At 35.1% G+C, this 20,270-nt stretch overlaps 1 protein-coding gene across 3 annotated transcripts in view; it reads right to left on the bottom strand.

Moving 5' to 3' along the window:
* The window catches only part of LOC149807238 (uncharacterized), a 50,527-nt gene that overhangs the window by 18,498 nt on the left and 11,759 nt on the right, over window positions 1-20,270 (bottom strand). For 2 of the 3 annotated variants that reach the window (XM_089963936.1, XM_089963930.1), the window contains exons 2-4: window positions 8,477-8,690; window positions 5,707-5,834; window positions 4,182-4,267 (exon numbers count right to left, since the gene is read on the bottom strand). In XM_089963936.1, the coding sequence (XP_089820062.1) occupies window positions 4,182-4,267; window positions 5,707-5,834; window positions 8,477-8,690 (428 nt within the window). Of the gene's footprint in view, window positions 1-4,181; window positions 4,268-5,706; window positions 5,835-8,476; window positions 8,691-9,242; window positions 9,731-20,270 lie in introns of those variants that run through there. The other variant, XM_089963922.1, reaches the window with a different exon arrangement.

The following is a 20,270-nucleotide window of genomic DNA, read 5'->3' as shown; positions in this document are numbered from 1 at the left end:
TGCCTTTGTCTGAGAAGTATTCTACTGAAAGGGGTATTCAGGGAGTAGAGTACGTCTTGGCTATCTTCCTCTCCATCCATTGTGTCACTTTGGTATCAGACTTAGTTCCCGGGTCCCTGGCTGATGGAACAGTGTATTATTGGCCTATAAAACGTATTCATTTATTATTAAGCAATGACGAGCTGGAGACACGGTTGTGGTTCATCAACTTGTAACTGACAGTATCGTTTTGATGTAAAGGCTGATCCTATTGAGGGTGAAATCCTTGATTTGTTTATCCTTTAGCTGACACATTTTTTTGGTCTTTAGATCAGGTTACCTTGTCTCCTAGTATTGAGTAATCAAAATGTATCGTTCACAGTGATCCTCTTGTACTACTCATTCTTTCTATTCTAATCATGGTGACAAAAGACAGTCACTCGTTGTAGAAGATGAACACGATCCTGAGACTTCGTTTCTGTCGGAGGGCTATTAACGAAACTGATTTCACACTAGTTCCAGTTTGTTAGTTTGCGAAAAATGTGGTCCTTATGAGAAAATGGAGATTATCTGAATACCTGCTAGTGATGAGTGGTCAATGAGGTATCAAGATGTTGTTCCGAATTCATATGGACACGAAATACTAAATCTAGCCCATTAAACTATCTTGACTGGTAAGTTAGGAGTCAGTAAGACTTATCACAAGATCTCGAATCATTTTTATTGTCCGAAAATTAAAAGTCATGTTTATAAATAATGTAGATCTTGTCTCAAATGCCAAATGATAGTAAAACCCAATCAGAAAATATCTAAGGCTCATCTGCAACATATTTATATATTTGACGAACGATTCAGTAGGTAACCTGCGTCGATCTCTTACCAAACACCAAGTCAGGCAACCAATATTTGTTGACCATTATGTGTGCATCCAAAATATTTCCAGAGGCAATTCTTACGAGAAACATTCAAACTGAAATCACATTAACAGCTTTGCTAAAGTTTGCAACACATCTTGGCCTTCATAAACTGTCCAGTCTGATCAAGGGTCAAATTGTATGTCTGGAATTTTCCATAAGTGTAAATCTTCTGCCTATTACCCTAAAAGTCACGGGGTTTTGAAAAGATTTCGTCAAAGTTCTAAAAATATTATTGGGTCATATTTCTTTGATACAGGAAAGAATTGGAATGTTGTTTGCTGTTGGGAAATCAGTTCAAGAATCGTCGCTTTTTTGTCCTTTGGACTTGATTTTGGACATACTGTCCCAGGACTAGTGAAGTTATTAAAAGAAGAAGAAAAAAACTTCTTTGAAATCAAGTTTCAAATATTTATCTTCCTGACCATATCTTTGATTTCAAATTTAAGATGTCAAAGGGTTTTAAAGGAGCAAGAAATAATCTTCACTCTGGTTCAGTCAAAAATGATATCAAAATACGACAGAAATACACAAGAAAGAAGTTTTTCAGTCTGGTGATGGCATTCTGGCTCTCTTGCCTATACCTCACAATCCTCTTTAGGCTAAGTGGTTTGGTCCTTATACAATTGAAAAGATAAACCACTTAAATTGAATGCGAACACAGCAACAACAATAAATATTCTTAGGTTAAACCAGATAATACGTTGCGTATGTGTACTGACTATATAAAAGTCAACAGTGTCACCAAAATTTAGTTCCAGTGCCAAAAATAGAGGATTGCATTGACACAGTTCGAATACGAAATATGTCTCCAAGTTTGACCTGGCAAATTCAACTGACGAAAAGAGTAAAATAAATTTTGGCATTGGCAACTCTATATGGGCTTTATTAATATAACCTAAGAACATTCATAATAAAAAAAAGTATCCGGCAACATTATAGCGGCTAATGAAAGTTCTAGCATCTGGTGTATATAATTGTGACGCGTACGTCATCCACACTGATACCCGGAAATATTACTTAGAATTCATTCTACAACGATACCTAGACAGATTACTTGGAATCCATGCAGAAATTCTTCGATGTACTCAGTGATGCAGGTTTGACGGTTAATTTATGTAAAAGTAAATTTTGCCGTGCTTGTGTCACATTTGTAAGGCATATTGTGCGACAAGGTCAAGAAAAACGTATAGAAGTTAAAGTCATGGCTATCTTTGAACTCCCTGTACCTATTAGTAAAACGTTATTGATGCGATCTATAGGTATGTTGGATATTACTGGAAAATGTTCTCAAATTATGTATACCTGCCGAACCTCTGACAAATTTCTTGAGGAAGAAATCCAAGCTTCCTTGATCTGACAAATGTCAGGAGCCTTTTTATAAATTAAAGTCCATTCTTAAAGTTGCACCAACTTTTTCATCTCTAGATTTCAGTCAATTATTTAAAATGTCTGATGATGTATTGATTCAAGAATATAAAAATGGCGTTGTTCATCCAGTGTGCTATTTTACTAGAAAAATAATCTAAGCAAGAACCAGAAAATAATAATTCCACCATTGAGAACGAAACTTAAACTTTGATATTTGCTTTGCAACATTTCGAAGTGTATTTTAAGGTCAGCTCCATTTCCAATTATTGAATTCAGTGATCACAATCCTCTTACTTTTATTAATATAGTAAGCAAAAACTGTATTGATTGTTGCGCCTGAGTTTGATGCTGCAAGAATACAGTATTGACATTAGATACATCAGAGGGAAACATACTGTAATTGCAGCGGTATTAACGAGTGTATAGAAGTACTATATTGATTTATTTTGTTTATATTTTTTTTAAAACTAAGTTGAGTGTCATTCATAGAACATCTTTTATGTAAAATTATTTGGGATTTAATTCGCAATACTGTACGTGTCTCTTGAATTTTAATTTTGTATTGTAAAACAAAATAAATAGACTGCTGATTTTACTTAAGTTGTTGGTTTCACTTCTTTCTGTTGCATATTTTTAGACCTAGATTCATAACAATGGACTGACGCCAATGATTCGTAAAACATAATACTTATTACATGGACTGATCCCAATTACTGGTAATATCATTCAAACGCAATGATTTTTTAAAATGTCTGCACAGGATTTACGACAACATGTAGTGAAAACTTTAAAGCTTCTTTTTTTACTCATGCGAGCAACTGATAGTTTACTTTATTTCCATCTGTCAGACAAATGATGTATTGACTTTACACGTTACTGATATAAATCTGTCACTTTGTTCCCAACTGTCAGATGGAATGATGCAGTGACTTTACACTTACTGATATAAATCAGTTATTCCTGAGATGTCACTAATAAATTTTATAGTTTGAACAGGGATTCGACTTATCAGGTTTATGGAGAACAAAGGGTAAACTGCTTTCTTATTCTTCTCAGACTTGTATATGGAAGAAAGAGAATCTGCTTTGTCATTATTTTGTCCCTAATTTCGTTACAAATGAATGAGAAGAAATCTGTTCACTATATTTTTCTTTCACTTAATGCAACATGTGACTTCACCCCTGTATACTAAGACTTCTAATTTCACCAATATTAAGGTTATTACCCACACAATACTGTCACAAGGCATTGAAAGTAATCACGAGGAAGAAAAAAACTTAATAGATTATTTTCATGCATAACATCAATGATGATGTACCGTTTTGTTGAGAATAACATACATGATGGTATGAAGATAAGGCAAAAAAAACTGCAGAAATATTCATATTTGTTTTGTCTTTTATATTTAGTTGGAACTGCAGTGTTCTAACATTCATTTTAAGAATATTGGGTATATAATAGCTGTGTGGAATTACTGTGAATTCATTCATGGACATTTGGATTAACAGCTGTATTGAAATTACCGTGAATTCATTTAAATACATTTTGGGATTATATCAGTGATTTGTTCTGTACTGTTGACACATCAGTACATTAGTGACATCATTCGGAACACATTGGGAAATTAATCGGATTACTCGGAACTATTGAAATTTTTTGAACTGTCAGGATTCTAGGAATTAATTCACCACACATGAGTTATTTTTAATTCTTTCACTTTTTGAATTTTAGGGCAGTAAATTAATATTTTCAATGATACAAAACGTTTTGGTTTTTCTCTTTCCTGTTACGTAGTTTAAGACATGGAATCGAAACAATACACTGAATAATTCAACTGATAATATTTGTAACAATTCAAACATATATATTATCTCTTCAGATATACCAATCATGTAGACCATCGGCATGGTTACTTACCATCTACGAACACTGTTCTTGAACCACCTGCTTGTAACACCTCCTTTACGTGACGCCAGCTTCCACCTGCCCGACCGTGCCTTAACCTGTAAAAGGTCTCAACAGATTATATATCAAAACTATATTTCAACATTATTGGGTTATAGTGGTAATAATAACAATTCAAAGTCTATAGAACCACAGCAATAAGTCTATAGAACCACATCACTATATATAACGTATGCGTACCAACACCCACAAGTCTCAATAAGAATAGCGGACGATAGTTTGTTGAGCTGATCCAAATGATAAATAAATTCGTTACAAACAATATATCTGCACGCTAGATGTCGAGAAACAGCTATAAATAATGCCGTATAAATTATTAAAATGCAAGAGCCTCCAAAGTCGTCGCCTCTCCGGCCTATACCAGGCACTCCATCCGACAGACCCCTTGCCTGCTTGTTAGCATCATGGATCCCCGTCTGACAATACTTGTTATGATTGTACAATAAAGAGTAAATCCAGGTGTGTAGTATGTCGAACCTGCACGCCTAATTATCCCGCTTGTGTAACAAAATATTTATGTGTGTTCATAGCAGTCTTTACATAAATGATGTGGCATGCATCATCTGTCGTCCAGATCCAACCGACTCCACAGTGACTCTTAGAGAGCGATTAAAGTCTCAAGAAACATGTCGCAATTTTAAAGAAAAGAAACAAGTCTCAGTTATATAGGAAATAAATAAGTCTCAAATATACAAGACAATAAGGAATTAATTACATTTTAGATGAGGGTCTCCCACTGAGCAAACCAGTTCGACGAAGAAAAAATGCTAATTGACTACAACGCTATTTTATTACTAGTCGTGTTTGGAATTTTACAAGTGTACTGCCATTTACCTCAGCACGGTTTTATCATCGTGGGAAAGGTACTGTAACACCTATACGAAAACGTCAAATCTCGGGTTGATTATTAAACTTTCTAGTCCTTTTGTGGTAATTTACTACACCAGCAATCACAACATCGATTGGAACTATTACTCTGCAAGGTTAAATATCTATCACACGTCTCTATCACAGTAGCTATCCCATCAAAAGTGTAACGGTGACTTTGATCTTTGTTAAATTTCTGTTAAAGAGTAATTTCGAAGCTTTTATTAAATAAGTTCATTTTGAAAAAATACCAAAGAAGCCCAATTAAAGCGGATAATTTTTCAAGAGAATATGAAAATTAATTATAATTATTAGTAGTAGTACTAGTAATAGTAGTAGTAGTCTTAGTAGCAGTAATAGTGTTAGCAGTAGTAGTAGTACAAACATATTCATCTATATGAGAATAATTTATTTTTAATTACGAAAATGTATATCAACGCTGCTGTTGCGCCAGATTTTAATGTACCATGGCAACATATGTAATTATGGTCGCTTATTTCAATATTTCAGGGGAAATATATCATCTGAAATTAAATTTCTGCTGCAGATCTCTGAAACAATCTCCCTCTATTGAAGTAACAATCTGCAAGAATGGTCGACATGTACTTGCCTTGGTGGTCCGAACACAGGGAAGCTCGACGATGGCCATTGTTGACTGATTTGTCTGAATGCTTTATGGAAATCGTCGTGTCCACCGCTTTCACTGAAGCGGAGATGAACGGGAACATTTTCGTCTATCTGAAAGAATCAAATATTTTCAAATCACACACACGCACACACACACACACACATACACACACACAATATATATATATATATATATATATATATATATATATATATATATATATATATATATATATATATATATATATATATATATATATATATTTTTGAGAGAGAGAGAGAGAGAGAGAGACGCACACATTGCGGAAAAAAGAAGGATGATATAATTATTTTATAAACGAAATATACGACAGTGTGCATAATATCAGTAGAATGACTGTTAAGGAGTGGAGTAATGAAAAAAGAGATGAAGTAAAAGCTAGAATATAAACAAATGGGGGGGGGGACACACTGATTGGAGCTTGACATAGACTATTTCAATCTGTGTTGCAAAACATGTTGTTTAATCATGTCTACAAATTAGCTACAAATACAGTGAAATAGGTCTATAATGTACAATCACGATACACTATAATTTAGTCCTTTATTGGACTGTGTCCTTTATTTGAAGGAGTCTCTTACATGTGCTATTACTTGCTGTGTGAAAGAGTCGATCACATGTACAATATGAATCGCTGTTTATGTCCTAAAACATATTGTGTATTTATGCAACACCAGAGGCGATTTTCAGGCAAAATCTTCTAATATTAATTTAGGACATTTACAAAGAATTTATTTAAGTGAACTCCTGCACTATAGCTAGTGTCATAATGTAAAACTATAGAGAAATTTATTCGAGTGGACTCCTACACGATAGCTAGTGTCATGATGTAAAACTTTCGAGACTTTATTCAAGCGAACTCATGCACTATAGCTAGTGTCATAATGTAAAACTTGACAGAGAATTTATTTAAGTGAACTCCTGCACTATAGCAAGTGTCATAATGTAAAACTTTCGAGAATTTTTTCAAGTGAACTTATGCACTATAGCTAGTGTCATAATGTAAAACTATAGAGAATTTATTCAAGTGAATTTATGCACTATAGCTAGTGTCATAATGTAAAAGTATAGAGAAATTATTCAAGTGAATTTATGCACTATAGCTATTGTCATAATGTAAAACTATAGAGAAATTATTCAAGTGAATTTATGCACTATAGCTAGTGTCATAATGTAAAAGTATAGAGAAATTATTCAAGTGAATTTATGCACTATAGCAAGTGTCATAATGTAAAACTATAGAGAATTTATTCAAGTGAATTTATGCACTATAGCATGTGTCATAATGTAAAACTAGAAAGAATTTATTCATGTGAACTCCTGCATTGTAACTAATGTTATAATCTTGTATGAGGTTCAAGATTATTGTTCATTTTGTTACAAGATACATACTCTTTATTTGCAGTACAAAATTGACGAACGCAAGTTTCCTCTGTCTATACAGACGATCTTATGTGAAAGTCACTCAAATACGCATTTCAACTGGAGATTCCTGAAAGTGTCTTGAATCTACAAGCGGCTTTATATCTACTTGTCTTTTAAGGCAGATTTCACTGTATGCAATAGTACTAGGAAAACCTTGCAATTATAACTTATTAATTCTAACATAAATATATCTAAGGCAGGACAGATATGCAGTTTTCCAAATGTATGCCAGTGAGATACAGACTTAGAGACGATACATCCGACAGTGGCATACTGACTTAGAAATGATATCCACCGGCAGTGGGATAGTCACTTAGAGATGATACATTCCACAGTGGGATAATAGCGTAGACATGATACACCCGGCAGTATGATAGTGACAGAGGTGATACACTCCGAATGCTAAATGGTGACAGGGGCTTACACACGTGGAGAGATTGAAGACTCATATCGCCTCTCGAAATTTATTGTGTTCGCTATAGCTCTCGCGTCTACCTACCTGGGCAAGCGCACTCGGGTGCTTCTTACATCAGGTGAATTTGTTTACGCTGTCAATCATGTCTACCGTTCAACTTTAAATACTATAACATAAATTCTGTAAGTAAAATCCGATTATCATTTTTAACTTACGAACAAGAACTTGTACTGATTTAAATTGTATCAGTTAGGCCCTATAACAGTTACAAAACAGACTGGTAAAAGGTGTTATATTTAACCAATGACCACTTTTCAAAATATTAAGCACCTTTACTTTTGATTAATTTGAACCAGGACTTGAATGTCACTTACAAAGAAACTACAAGCGTGATCTTTTTAGAAGTTAAAAATAATATACAAACATGTGTTCTTATTTAAATGATATCAATGTTGTCTTAAGGTATGCAACACAAGACCCTCGTACTTTCCGTCCACTCCATTGCTTTCACTCTCGCAAAATCTCTGAATTTGGTCAGTACGCATTATCTAATGCGAGTTTCGAATCCATAGCATGTGCAAGCTCCTCGAGGTAGAACTGTCTCTTTATCGATAATTTGAAATAATAAACGAATTTTGAACATGAACATAAAAAAAAGACAAATAATTATGTTCTGTCAATTTTTTAAAATGGTTCCAGACCGGTGGTAAAGATACAGATATACTAACTTAGTTTCCCCCTCCCGTTCTCTTTGCCGTCGTTGTGACCTTGAGTCAAAATTAAACCCTATTTCACAATCGTCGCCATTTAGAAGAAAATAAATTCAGTGGACACTGTTTAATAGATATACAAGCACGTTTTCAATTCACTTACTGCCGCTTTTTGAGCGAATGATGGATTTATACTGTGTGTGGCAGGGGCGCCGTCCGCGTTGACCGGATCATATCTACTTCGTCTCTGAATCGGCGGAAAAACGGAATTCCCCTGCATAGCTATGTTGTATGTGGAGGGAATTTCTGACTTTCTGTGGTATGCTCCTGCTGAATTGGGATGGCGCAGCCATTGTGACATAAGGGAATAACTTGTCCTGAAAAAAGTAAATACCCCGCTTTATTTTTATTTAAATTTCAACTGAAACCTTCCAAGGTTCATCGCAATGCAGATTAGAATATGCTGTGTTTTACGATATTTAAAATCAGAAGATATTTTTGTAGTCGCTGGCGCATTCCTTTTCTCCATTCTGAAAGAGAGAGAGTATGGAGTCGAGTGCAGCCACGCTACAAAAAGACTCATGCAAGGTTATTTTTTAAATTCAAATAGTGTGCATTTGATAATTCGGCAAAGTAGCAAAATTATATACTTTTAATTAACATCATCAGTAAGAATGAACGTATACAGAAATTTATCAGAAATTCTATCGCAAGCAAATGCGCCCCAGGAAAGACCAGTCTTTCTGATGTCAAATACGACTATGATATTTGTAGAAAGGACACGATTTTGTTCTTTCAAATAGCGATAATTGAACATTCCACTCAATACATTAGAAAAAGTGTGATCCAATAGCCAAAGGATAAGCCGTGTTAGGATTGAATCACATGTAAGGAATAAGATCACACGATAATCGCACATGAATGGATACCTCATCCTCTCGAGCCTTTCAGAAGTCGGTATGCGGCTGTCTGTCTTACCTCCTCCTGCCTCCACAAAGTCTGGTCGTGGGGGCCTGATGGGGATCAAGACCCTTGTGTGATGATCAGTAATGTCCGTGTGCGCACGAATCATTGGAAAGCTTGACCGATTACAAATCAAGCGGCAAATGTAGTAAACTGAAACTTATTTTTCACAGTCTTTTATTTTTTATCCGACAATATTCCCAAAAGACTTGTGAAACTGTCCACAAAAAAATGATTACCAGAAGGCAAAATTATATTAAATTACAAGTTAACGTTCCCAACACTTTAGTTGAACAATTTTTCACGAAGTTCAATGGCAAGATACTTATGTTACCATAAAACAAAACCCAATTATCGACGATACAAACATAACTTGAACAGTTCTTGTCGAATTTATCCTATATCATCTGAAATCCACATCAGTGCAGTCATCGACACCAAAAGACAGTTTAATAACACTTCTGCATATAAAATTAAAATTTTCAGCTAACATGAATTATGCCAACCGATTTAGAAATATCAAACAACGAACAGTCACACTCTGATTGCCGTCAATATAAATTAGCCCAAAATGTCGTCTGACTGAATAGAAGACTTGGCATATATCCCACAATCCCACATCATGAAAAGTTTACATAAGGTGTATACTTGCTTATAAGACGAGTCCAACTGGAAACGGCACAGACCGAGATCTGCCGTCGCATAATGCGCCGGTGGATCTGGGTCTGTGCACATTGCTAGGAGTAATCAGTAGATCAAACGAAATAGACCCTGATCTGCAGGAACATTATGCTACGGCATGATATATGTTGTGTGCAGTTGGACTCGACTTATAGCGAGTATTGACGGTACTGAAAAGGAATATTTCTTCGCCAGACTACTTCGTGCGATCTCTCTCAAATCTTTGAAAAAATGTATTCTGATGATTCCAACAATAAGTGAAACTGGAAACGTCTAATGCAAACGTGAAAGGACGATATTTTAAATTTATACAACTACATAGCTTGCCATTGTTAATGTGGACGTAAATCTTGTTTAATTGCCATGGACAACGCTTGTACTAGGAACCAGTTGGGGTGGTAACCTGATATACCGATTCAATTCGATTTGTTAATGGGAGCTTGAGACTATTTTATCTCGTAGCATCTAAACAGGGCGACAATTTTATCTCATCTTATTTCGATACCATACGGGTATATCTGTCGCGTCAGGTTAGACCCTTGCAGTGGGTCAATACATTCAGGACGATCTATAATGGCTTGCAAAACTTTACGGGAATAAACCTATCAACTACGCGGTGGTAATGTAATTGTCTGTGCTTAACTGATATGTACAGAGCAGTGGCAGATTTACGGGGAGAGGAGAGCACCGTGAACTCATATCCCCGACCCCCCCCCCCATTTGACCTATGTTTAATTGTTTTTATTTGTTCCTAGTCTACACAATTGCTGAGACAGTGGAGAGACTAACTGATGTAGTTACACACTTGTTGGAGTATTTGTGCCAGCTGAACAAGGTGAGAAGTCGAAACACTGTGCGTTCGAATGGCAAAATATCTCAAAGTGTTATTGTTAAAACACCCCAACATTAGAGGAGCTAACCTCTCATTGTAATAACCGTAATTTGAAAATAGAGAGAAATATGAACACCAAATGAACAGGACAATGTCTATACACATGCACAGGACAACATACATATACTACCATGACCTGGGAACATATATATATATATACACATGGCCAGAACAATGTCTATACATATGAACAGGAAAATGACATAAACTATTAAACTTAGAGCCATGAAATTGTAAGCACACAATCATGGTCCTCAAAAAGTAAACGACCTGATTAGACGTTCAGACCAATACAGTACTTTTGTTAAAATTTACGAAAACGTTGTTAGTACGAGTAAGAAAAAGCAACGAAGGTTAATTTATGCAATTTGGTTGGCATGTTTGTATTTAGATGTAGATAATTTAATTTAGCTGGTACAATATTTTTTTAAAAATATGCACCTTTTTTTACTTCCTGGAGTTTGACCATTGTGATAAAAACTATGTAAATAAAAACCACTTGAGATAAATTTATTAAACATAATATGAATATATATATATATATATATATATATATATATATATATATATATATATATATCTTTCTTATTGGATAGTCATGCCAGTGCAAATACGTTTAAATGTTTAAGAATTATTTTACTTTGAGCAGTTTTTCTTCACATAAATCTTGCTAAATATGTGAGCAAAAACTAGTTGAGATACACAAGACAGATTTTCAGGCCATTACAAACAATATATCAAATTTTCTAATTTTCCTCTTTTTTTCCGGACTTTTACCCTTTTCGCCTTAAGAGGAGCGATTCTAACATGTTGCATCATTCACGTGCTTTGCAAAAATAAATTTTAGTTAATTTGTGTCTTGTTCATTTTATTTTTTCTATATTCTGTCTTATTTAATTTCGTTTAATTTCTATTTAGAAAATTTCAGCTCTGAGGGTACTATTGATGACGACTGTGGGGAAGCAGAGGAAACGTAGAGATCAGTAGTTTCTCTGCCCAGGCGAATTATATGTATCTGTATTCTTGTACACTCAAAAGTGTCTCAACTGTTCCAACATAGATCGTCTGAGATGCAAGGCAAGTGCTTGGCTAGATAGGATTTTAGAATGCTGACAAAAAACAGTCATAAAATGCAAAAATGGACCCAACTACTTCGTCGTTTCAATTTCGGGGCGTGGACAATTAAAACCGGCATGAATACTTTACAAATACATCCAATGGTGTAGTCAGCTTATACTACATACAAATAAAGGAATGAATTGGTTCGAACCAAATTAGTATGCATGGGCACGTGTGGTCAAATTAGAGTGCTAATTCATCATGAAATACATACATAAAACACCTGATTACAGTCATTTATAAGTACATATATCAGGATCTTTCAAATGGATGTCAACGGTGAAGTTTGTATATATTTTTGCAGCCCTCCATCCCCACCCACCCACTCCTGCCACGACCATGTAAAACAATACACTGTCATTAAGCCCATACTTGTGTGGGTTCATATAGACCCCCCCCCCCACTCTAAAACGGACCCCATCTGTATGTACATGTGTGTATGTGTGTCTTTGGGCCGTAAAGATTTGGCGATTGCCCCCCCCCCCCCCATGCACACACACACACACAGAGTCAGTTATGTTCTGGATCGGCTACCGCATAATTCCATGGCAGGTAACATAAGAAAATTTTCCATTTATTTATTTATTTTGTAGAATTTAGTTTACGTTGAGAAATATTTTCTCAGTGTATAGCTAACTCACTTATAAAATATTCATGTGTTCAATGAATTTTCAAGGATCGGAATTCACGGTGCTACAATACTAATTGTTTTTTTATAAAAAAAATTAAATTCGCTTCTTCTGCGTTTATTTAAGGTGAAACATGTACAACAACTGACTACCATCATCGCACAGATGGTGACTATAATGTTTTGCAGATTGAGTAAGCTTGCAAAGCCCACGACGATATCTAAAATACACACAAGGGCATGTATTTTTGTATGTTAACTGAAATCACATGAATAAAAAAAATGTTCCCAGGTCATGTTAGTTCAGACAGTATGTCCCCATGTCTTGGTAGTTCAGACAACATGTCCCCATGTCAGAGTAGTTAAGACAATATTCTCCCATGTCATGGTAGGTCAGACAACATGTCCCCATGTCATGTTAGTTCAGACAATAAGTCCCCATATCAATGTAGTCCAGACCGTAGGTTTCCATGATATGGTAGCTCAGACAATAAGTCCCCATGTCATGGTAGTTCAGACAATATGTCCCCGTGTAACTGTAGTTCAGACAATATGTGCCTATGACGTGGTACTTCAAACAACATGCCTCCATGTTATGGTAGTTCAGACAATATGTCCCTATATCATGGTAGTTCAGATATTGTATCCCGTTTTTATTGTAGTTCAGACAACATGTCCCAATGACATGGTAGTCAGACAATATGTCCCATGTCATAGTATTTCAAAGACTACGTCTCCATATCATGATAGTTCAGACAATATGGCCCATGTCATAGTATTTCAAACACTATGTCTCTATATCATGATAGTTCAGACAATATGTGTGTCCTCATGTTATTCTCATTCACACAATATGTCGCCATGTCATGTCATTTCAGACAATATGTTCCCATGTCATGTCATTTCAGACAATATGTTCCCATGTCATGGTAGTTCAGTGACAATAGCTAATATACGTACATATACACTCGTGTTTTTAACACAGGCATGTGTCACTTGTCCAGGTGTGTCACTAGTGGGTTGAGATAACTATAACCTCTCGGAAAATTGTAATAGTTATTGGATGTGCGGAGTAGAAGTGTCAATTTCAATCAAATAACGTAGTTTTTATCGCCTTGTAAATACTTGGAACGATCATGTTTATTTTTTACTGATCTTCCAATTATCAACCTTTTCTAGAAAACCGACCAAAATACAAAATTTTAAAACATGTTATAGCATGAGTTTACATTGTAAATTACTCAGTTATTACTAAAATTAAAAAAAGACCCATTGAAAATTATTAAATGCAACAGTAACTGCTATGATATTTATACGGTTGCATATCATCTCCAATGGAGAGTTCTTCCCACGGAAGAACAGCAATTATTTCGCTAAAGTCACAACTACGTAAAAATACATGCTGTACATGGAAAATATTTTGGCTTTAGTAATAAAAACGCATGATGGAGCATAGACGTGATATCAGAGCAAGACAACTGCCCTAGTGAATAAACCACAAACAACAATTTGTCATGATAGCCATACACGAGAGCACATATCAAACTTGATTCTGACATCCCTCTTGTTGGATCTAGGTTCTCCATATACTGCGTTTCTGAGACATGTCGTGTTGATACAAACTCTTATTTCACTCTTTTCATCATCAAGTACATTTCCACGTCAATGACAACTTCATATTTATATCTTGTCTTCTTTAAACATGCAGCATAGTCATATCCTGGCATGAGTAGCAATAGCATGTGCCAAGACTGTAACGTGCCTGTAGCATGTGTCTAGACTGCATAGTGTCAATAGCATGTGTCCAGACTGTATGGTGTCAGTAGCATTTGCCGAAACTGTATAGTGTCAACAGTATGTGTTCTCACGATATAGTGTCAAAGAAAATACCTTTGTTGTCATCACGTATCCAGGCCGTATAGTGTCAATAGCATTAGTAGTCTTAACGTATTCAGACGGTATAGTGTAAATAGCATGTGTTCAGACTGTAGATGGTCAAAGAAAATAACTTAGTGGTAATAGCATCTATCCAGACTGTATAGTGTCAAAGAAAATAATTAAAATACTTAAAAAATATCACATAACATCAACAATCTTGATGATCTCTGAGGCTTTTAACACTGAATTGCTTCACGATACCCTGAACGTAATTGTAGTTGTCTTGAACGTAAGAGTAGCCATCCTGAAAGTAACTGTTACCATCATGAACGTAAATATTGTCATCTTCAACGCAATGTAGCCATCATGAACGTAATTGTAGTCAGAGAGAAAATTGCTGGAAACTTGAAAAGACCAAGAAAGCTTTTGACTTTATTAATATAAATTGTACTTATTGGCAAAGCTTGTGAATTCTACACTTCACTGTCGGGACAACAAAGTGTTACTTATGATGAGGTTAAGGTTGTTGTTGTGGGGTTTAACGCCATATTTCAGCACACGATAGGCCATGCATGGCGGCCAGTATTAATGGTGGAGGAAGAACCCAGGAAAACCCCGGGAAGAACCACCGACCCAAGAGAAGCTACTGGCAAGCTTTCTCACATACCCACATTGGCTGAATCCTAGACTCGAACCCACGCAGACAGAGGTGAGATGGCAGTGATCCGTAACGGAGAGCGCTTTAGACCACTCGGCCACTCGGAGCCCCATAAGAAAAGTATCTTGAAGAGTTATAAGTTGGTACCTGAGGCATATCTACACAGGTTAGGAACTATTACCCCACTCCACCTAATAAAAAAAATGGATAAATCCATCTCGAATTTGCAAAGAAAAAAAAGCAACTATTTGTTAGATTGTGCTTGGCCAATAAGGTTGATAAAGACCACGATAATTTCAGATAAATCGTTTTAGTTGAAGAGTTCAAACACTGCGTCAATAGTGAAGTCAAGACCTACTTTGATGAACAAAAGATGGAAACTTTAGAAAATGCTGCTTGTACAGCTGACGATTATTCCTTGGCTCACAAAGTTTAATTTGTCAGAAAGTCTTCCTCTCAGAGGTTCTTTGGTAAAAATATGGCTCCAAACTCATACTAGTAGTTCTAAACCACAATCTTGCACTACTTTTAGGAATCAAGCTTCTGATAAGACTGATAAGAAATCCACATCTCTTCCATTGCTAAATTGTTGTAAGAAGAAAGGGAAAGTTATTTCTGATTGCTACAGCTGAAAAACCAGCACCAGAATAAAGACAGAAATATTCCAAATGCTCTTATTTCTAACAAGTCAAGGTCACGATTTAATATTGAAAACAGTATATTTGTTGGGTCACACAAACTTATAATGGAGATTTATAAACCAGTCATGTCGAAACGTTTTATATTACTTAATGGGTATTCTGCCAAGCATATCCCTATTAGAATATTCTCAGGGTCTCTTGTTATCCGGTACTTTGCCTTTGCCTGAGATGTCTTCTTATATTGAACATGTTCTTATTTAGGGAGTATAATGTGGCTTTGTTAATGTCCGTCTTCATTGTGTCAGTTTGGCATCAACATTATTCTCAGGACCCGTGAATGTCAGATCAATTCATTTATTACTAGGCAATGATCTAGATCGAGATAATGTTATGCTTAATCTATTAGCTGACACATTTATCGGCCAGTCTTTTGACAAGGTCACTTTTTGCACCTAATATCATAAGATCTTAAATCATTTTTATTGATCATGTTTCTGAAAACTATAGATATTGTCACGCTTGTTAAATGGTAGGAAACCCCAATTAGAAGATACATAAGGTCCATCTGCAATCTATCCCTGTATTTGACGAACCATTTAATAGACTATTGGTAGAACCTAAGACGAAGTCAGGAAACCAAGACTTGTTATCATAATGCGTGCGTGCACAAGATTTCCAGAGGCAATTCCTTTAAGGAATATTAAAACTAAAACCATTGAAAAAGGTTTGATAAAGTTTTATATAATTTGGCTGTCTCTCCCAAATCCATCCAGTCTGATCAAGAATCAAACTTTCATGTTGGAATTTTCCAACAAGTTCTGCATGAATTAGGCAGTTCAAATATTCTGCTTATCACTCTGAAAGTCAAGCGGTTTTATAAAGATTTCATCAAACGTTGAAGAATATGATTCGGTCACATTGCTTTGATACAGGACAAGATTGTGATCAGTGTCTTTATTTACCGTTGTTTGCTGTCCAGGGACTCGGTTCAAGACTCATTAAGTTTCAGTCCTTTTCAACTAGTTTTGATGCATACTCGCCCAGGACCATAGAAGTTAGTCCAAGAAAAACTTCTTTCAAATCAAGATTGCAAGAGTAATGTTCTTGGCTATGTCTCTGGTTTCAAATATGAGTTGTCAAGGCTTGTGAAGTAGCAAGATCTAATCATCACTCTACCAAGTCGAAAATGAAATTGAGGTATGATAGAAGTACAAAAGAAAGGAGTTTTGAGCCTGGTGATAGAGATCTGGCTTTCTTTCCCATTCCTTAAAATCCTAATCAGGCTAAGTAGCTTGGTCCTTATACAGAAATTAAGTGACTAAATTATATAATTAACACTCCTTGAAGGAAAAAACCGAAACTCATATGTTAAAGGAGTATTTTGATAGAAATAGCCCGGTTAATCATCCAATCAATTTAGTTGCACCTGTCCCACACACGATGTGTTGACTTCGGTTTGACAAATATTCGGAATTCAGAAATATTAAACAATCTGGAGCAGAAACTTTCACGTATACAGCCACAAGTAAAGAGTGAACTAAAACAGCTATTATGTAAATATGAACACTTGTTTCCAGAAGTTCCAACATGACACAATATTCATTCAGAATATTCCATACTTTTGGACTTGTGATAGAATGTTGAGGGAATATTGTAAGTTCCTCTAAACATTTCATTTTATAACCTAAAAACACTGTTTTAGTATTATAAAACTGGTTGGTTTTGCTTTTTCTGTTACTTAGTTTAAGTCGTAACACTTAACTCAGATATGTGAATGAAGACTTGAATTTAAAACTGATGTTTTCTTTCGAAATACACTTGATGACAAATGCTTCTAAAATGTCTTTGCCTCTGTATACCACATGATTCATATAACACAGTTTAACCCTTTGCTCCGGAACGGTGTTAACTACATTACCAATACTACAAAATATTTTGTTATGCATTGAATATGCCTTCGTGGTACTGAATTAGTTCAAAATGTTGCTCGGCGTACACCTTTATTTCGTTTGCTTATAAATTTTGCATGTTTTTGAAACCGACACAGTGAATTTTTTCCAGTTTTTAATCATGCTGAAGGCAGTGTGTATAATTCTGTGTACAATTTGTGTATAATAGTATGTACCATTTTTGTTTAATAGTGTGTACAATTTGTGTATAATAGTATGTCCCATTTTTGTATAATAGTGTGTACAATTTGTATATAATAGTATGTACCATTTTCGTATAATAGTGTGTACAATTTGTGTATAATAGTATGTAACATTTTTGTATAATAGTGTGTATAATTTGTGTATAATAGCATGTACAATATATGTATTAAATCATGTAAAAGTTGTATATAATAGTATTTGTGTAACTGGTAAGTGTTAGCATAGTATCATAACAAGTCCTTTGTCGATTAGTCAGTTTATCTGGCTTAGTGAACATAGGTAGCCCTATTATGATTATTCAGTTTATCTGAATTATTGATCCTAACTATTCCTTTGTTGACCGTAACTACCTCTGTGTTGATTAGTCAGTGTGTCTGGTTTAGTAATCATAACTAGTCCACTCTTGAGTAGTTAGTTTATCTGAACTAGTGATCATGACTAGTTGTGTGTGTGTGTTTTAGACTTTTAACGTAGCATACCAATTTGAGTGATATCCCTACGATGTCTGCAGTGTGACAGTTTATAGTGATTACTAGCGGCAGACATGTGGCATCATGCCCTACCCAGTCACATTATCCTGACACCAGGCCGACCAGCCCTAACAGTACCATTTTTGTAAGCCTTTGTTACGCCTACTGCTTGCCGCGGTTCTAACCCACGACCGCCAGCATCCGAGGCGGATGCTGTAATCACTTAGGCCACCGGAGCGGTGACTCATCATGTGGTCATTAGTTTATCTGGATTAGTGATAATGACTAGTCCTTTGTTGATTAGTCAGTCTATCTGGATTAGTAATCATAACTAAATTTAAATTGATTGCTTTTTTAAAACATTGACTCAATCTGGTTAAATCATGAATACTTAGTCTGTATTTTTGGTGTGTTTAGTACTGATTCCATAGTTATAAAAGGACTTTTTTAATATGTGCACAAAGTTTCTTTAGTTATCCATTCTGGTAAGCCAGCATGGCACCCTTCTTATTTTGTTTTGTCTTAGAATGGTTTATGCCCAGATATTTTATGCGATGTAAAACCTACCATGTTGACTTAATTGTTTCATATTCAAGTGTTATAACTAATTGGTCAATCATCCCATAATTTGAATTTTTATCATTCGTATTTGTCCATCTCGATTTATAAAGTAATAGGTAAATTCTGTCGCCTTTACATTGTAATAATGTATTGTCTTTTCTATTGTCATGATAGGAATGTGCCTGTACTAAATTATCGCTTAAAGAAGTACAGGAGTCGAAATTAATGAAGCCTTAACAATCATATCTTTTAGCTCTTCTGACTACAAGTTAACAGCATTGTTTCAAAAAATTATTAAAAAAATAAATACCAATCGATTTCATCCCTTTGAACTTGTATTCGGTAATTAGCTATCATATTTTCAAAAGTACCAACCCATACTTCTCTCTCGTTTCACATATTGCATTATTTTTCGTTTTCTCGCGCTGTGAAAAATATGGTATTGTTTTGGTTTTAACGCCATTTCTCACCGCAAGATCGGTCATGCATGGCGGCGAGTATGGAGGAAGAACCCGGGAAAACCCAGGAAAGAACAACTGACCCACGGGAAGCTACTGGCAAGCTTTCTCACATACCCACATTGGCCGAACTCACACATACAGATGTGAGATGTTAGTGACTACTAACGGCGAGTGCTTTACACCACTCGTCTAGTCGATGCCCCCACCCCGATGGTAAATATATAAAAATCTTTCTTTAATTATTTCCCCAAAACAAATCTTTCAGCTATATTTGCGGTCATTTCTATTGACCTAATGATAATGACTTTGGTACCGAATTTTCTTTCATTTGTAAAAAGCTGTCATTACTTACGCATAAGTTTGTTTAGAACTTTTTCAGTTTTCTGTTGGGAAGTTTAAAATATCACTCATCAAACGGATCAGAATTTTGTACTTAATATATTGTATTTTATGGTCATGGAATGTATAAATTTATAACAAGAAATGTCATTCGAAATATTTCTTTTTTGTAACAATCCTTAATCAATAAATGAACGTTAAAAGTAGAAAATAAGTTGTACCTCATTATCATTTGAATTAATTTTTTTAATTTTAATACCTCAATTACAAAATAATGTTATACTTTTTGTAGTTCCATGTTGTTCTTATCTCACTGAGTATTCACAGAGTTTGCACGTTTGTTTTGTTTCTTAGATAAACACCTTTCCTTGCAATATGACGCAGTTGGTGTCTTTCAAATACTAAGTGTTTAATTTATTTGTGTCAATATCTGATAAAAAGTTACTCGTGCTTTGTTCTACTTTAGTCTCTTGCCTACTTTTGTCATTTGAAAACAAATTAAAAGGTAATTAA

This window comes from Sinohyriopsis cumingii, chromosome 1, assembly GCF_028554795.1.
Source record: "Sinohyriopsis cumingii isolate HCF-2022 chromosome 1, ASM2855479v2, whole genome shotgun sequence".
Taxonomy (NCBI): Eukaryota; Metazoa; Mollusca; class Bivalvia; order Unionida; family Unionidae; genus Sinohyriopsis; species Sinohyriopsis cumingii.
The sequence above is the reverse complement of the archived record's forward strand: the minus strand, read 5'-3'. Positions and strand labels throughout refer to the sequence as shown.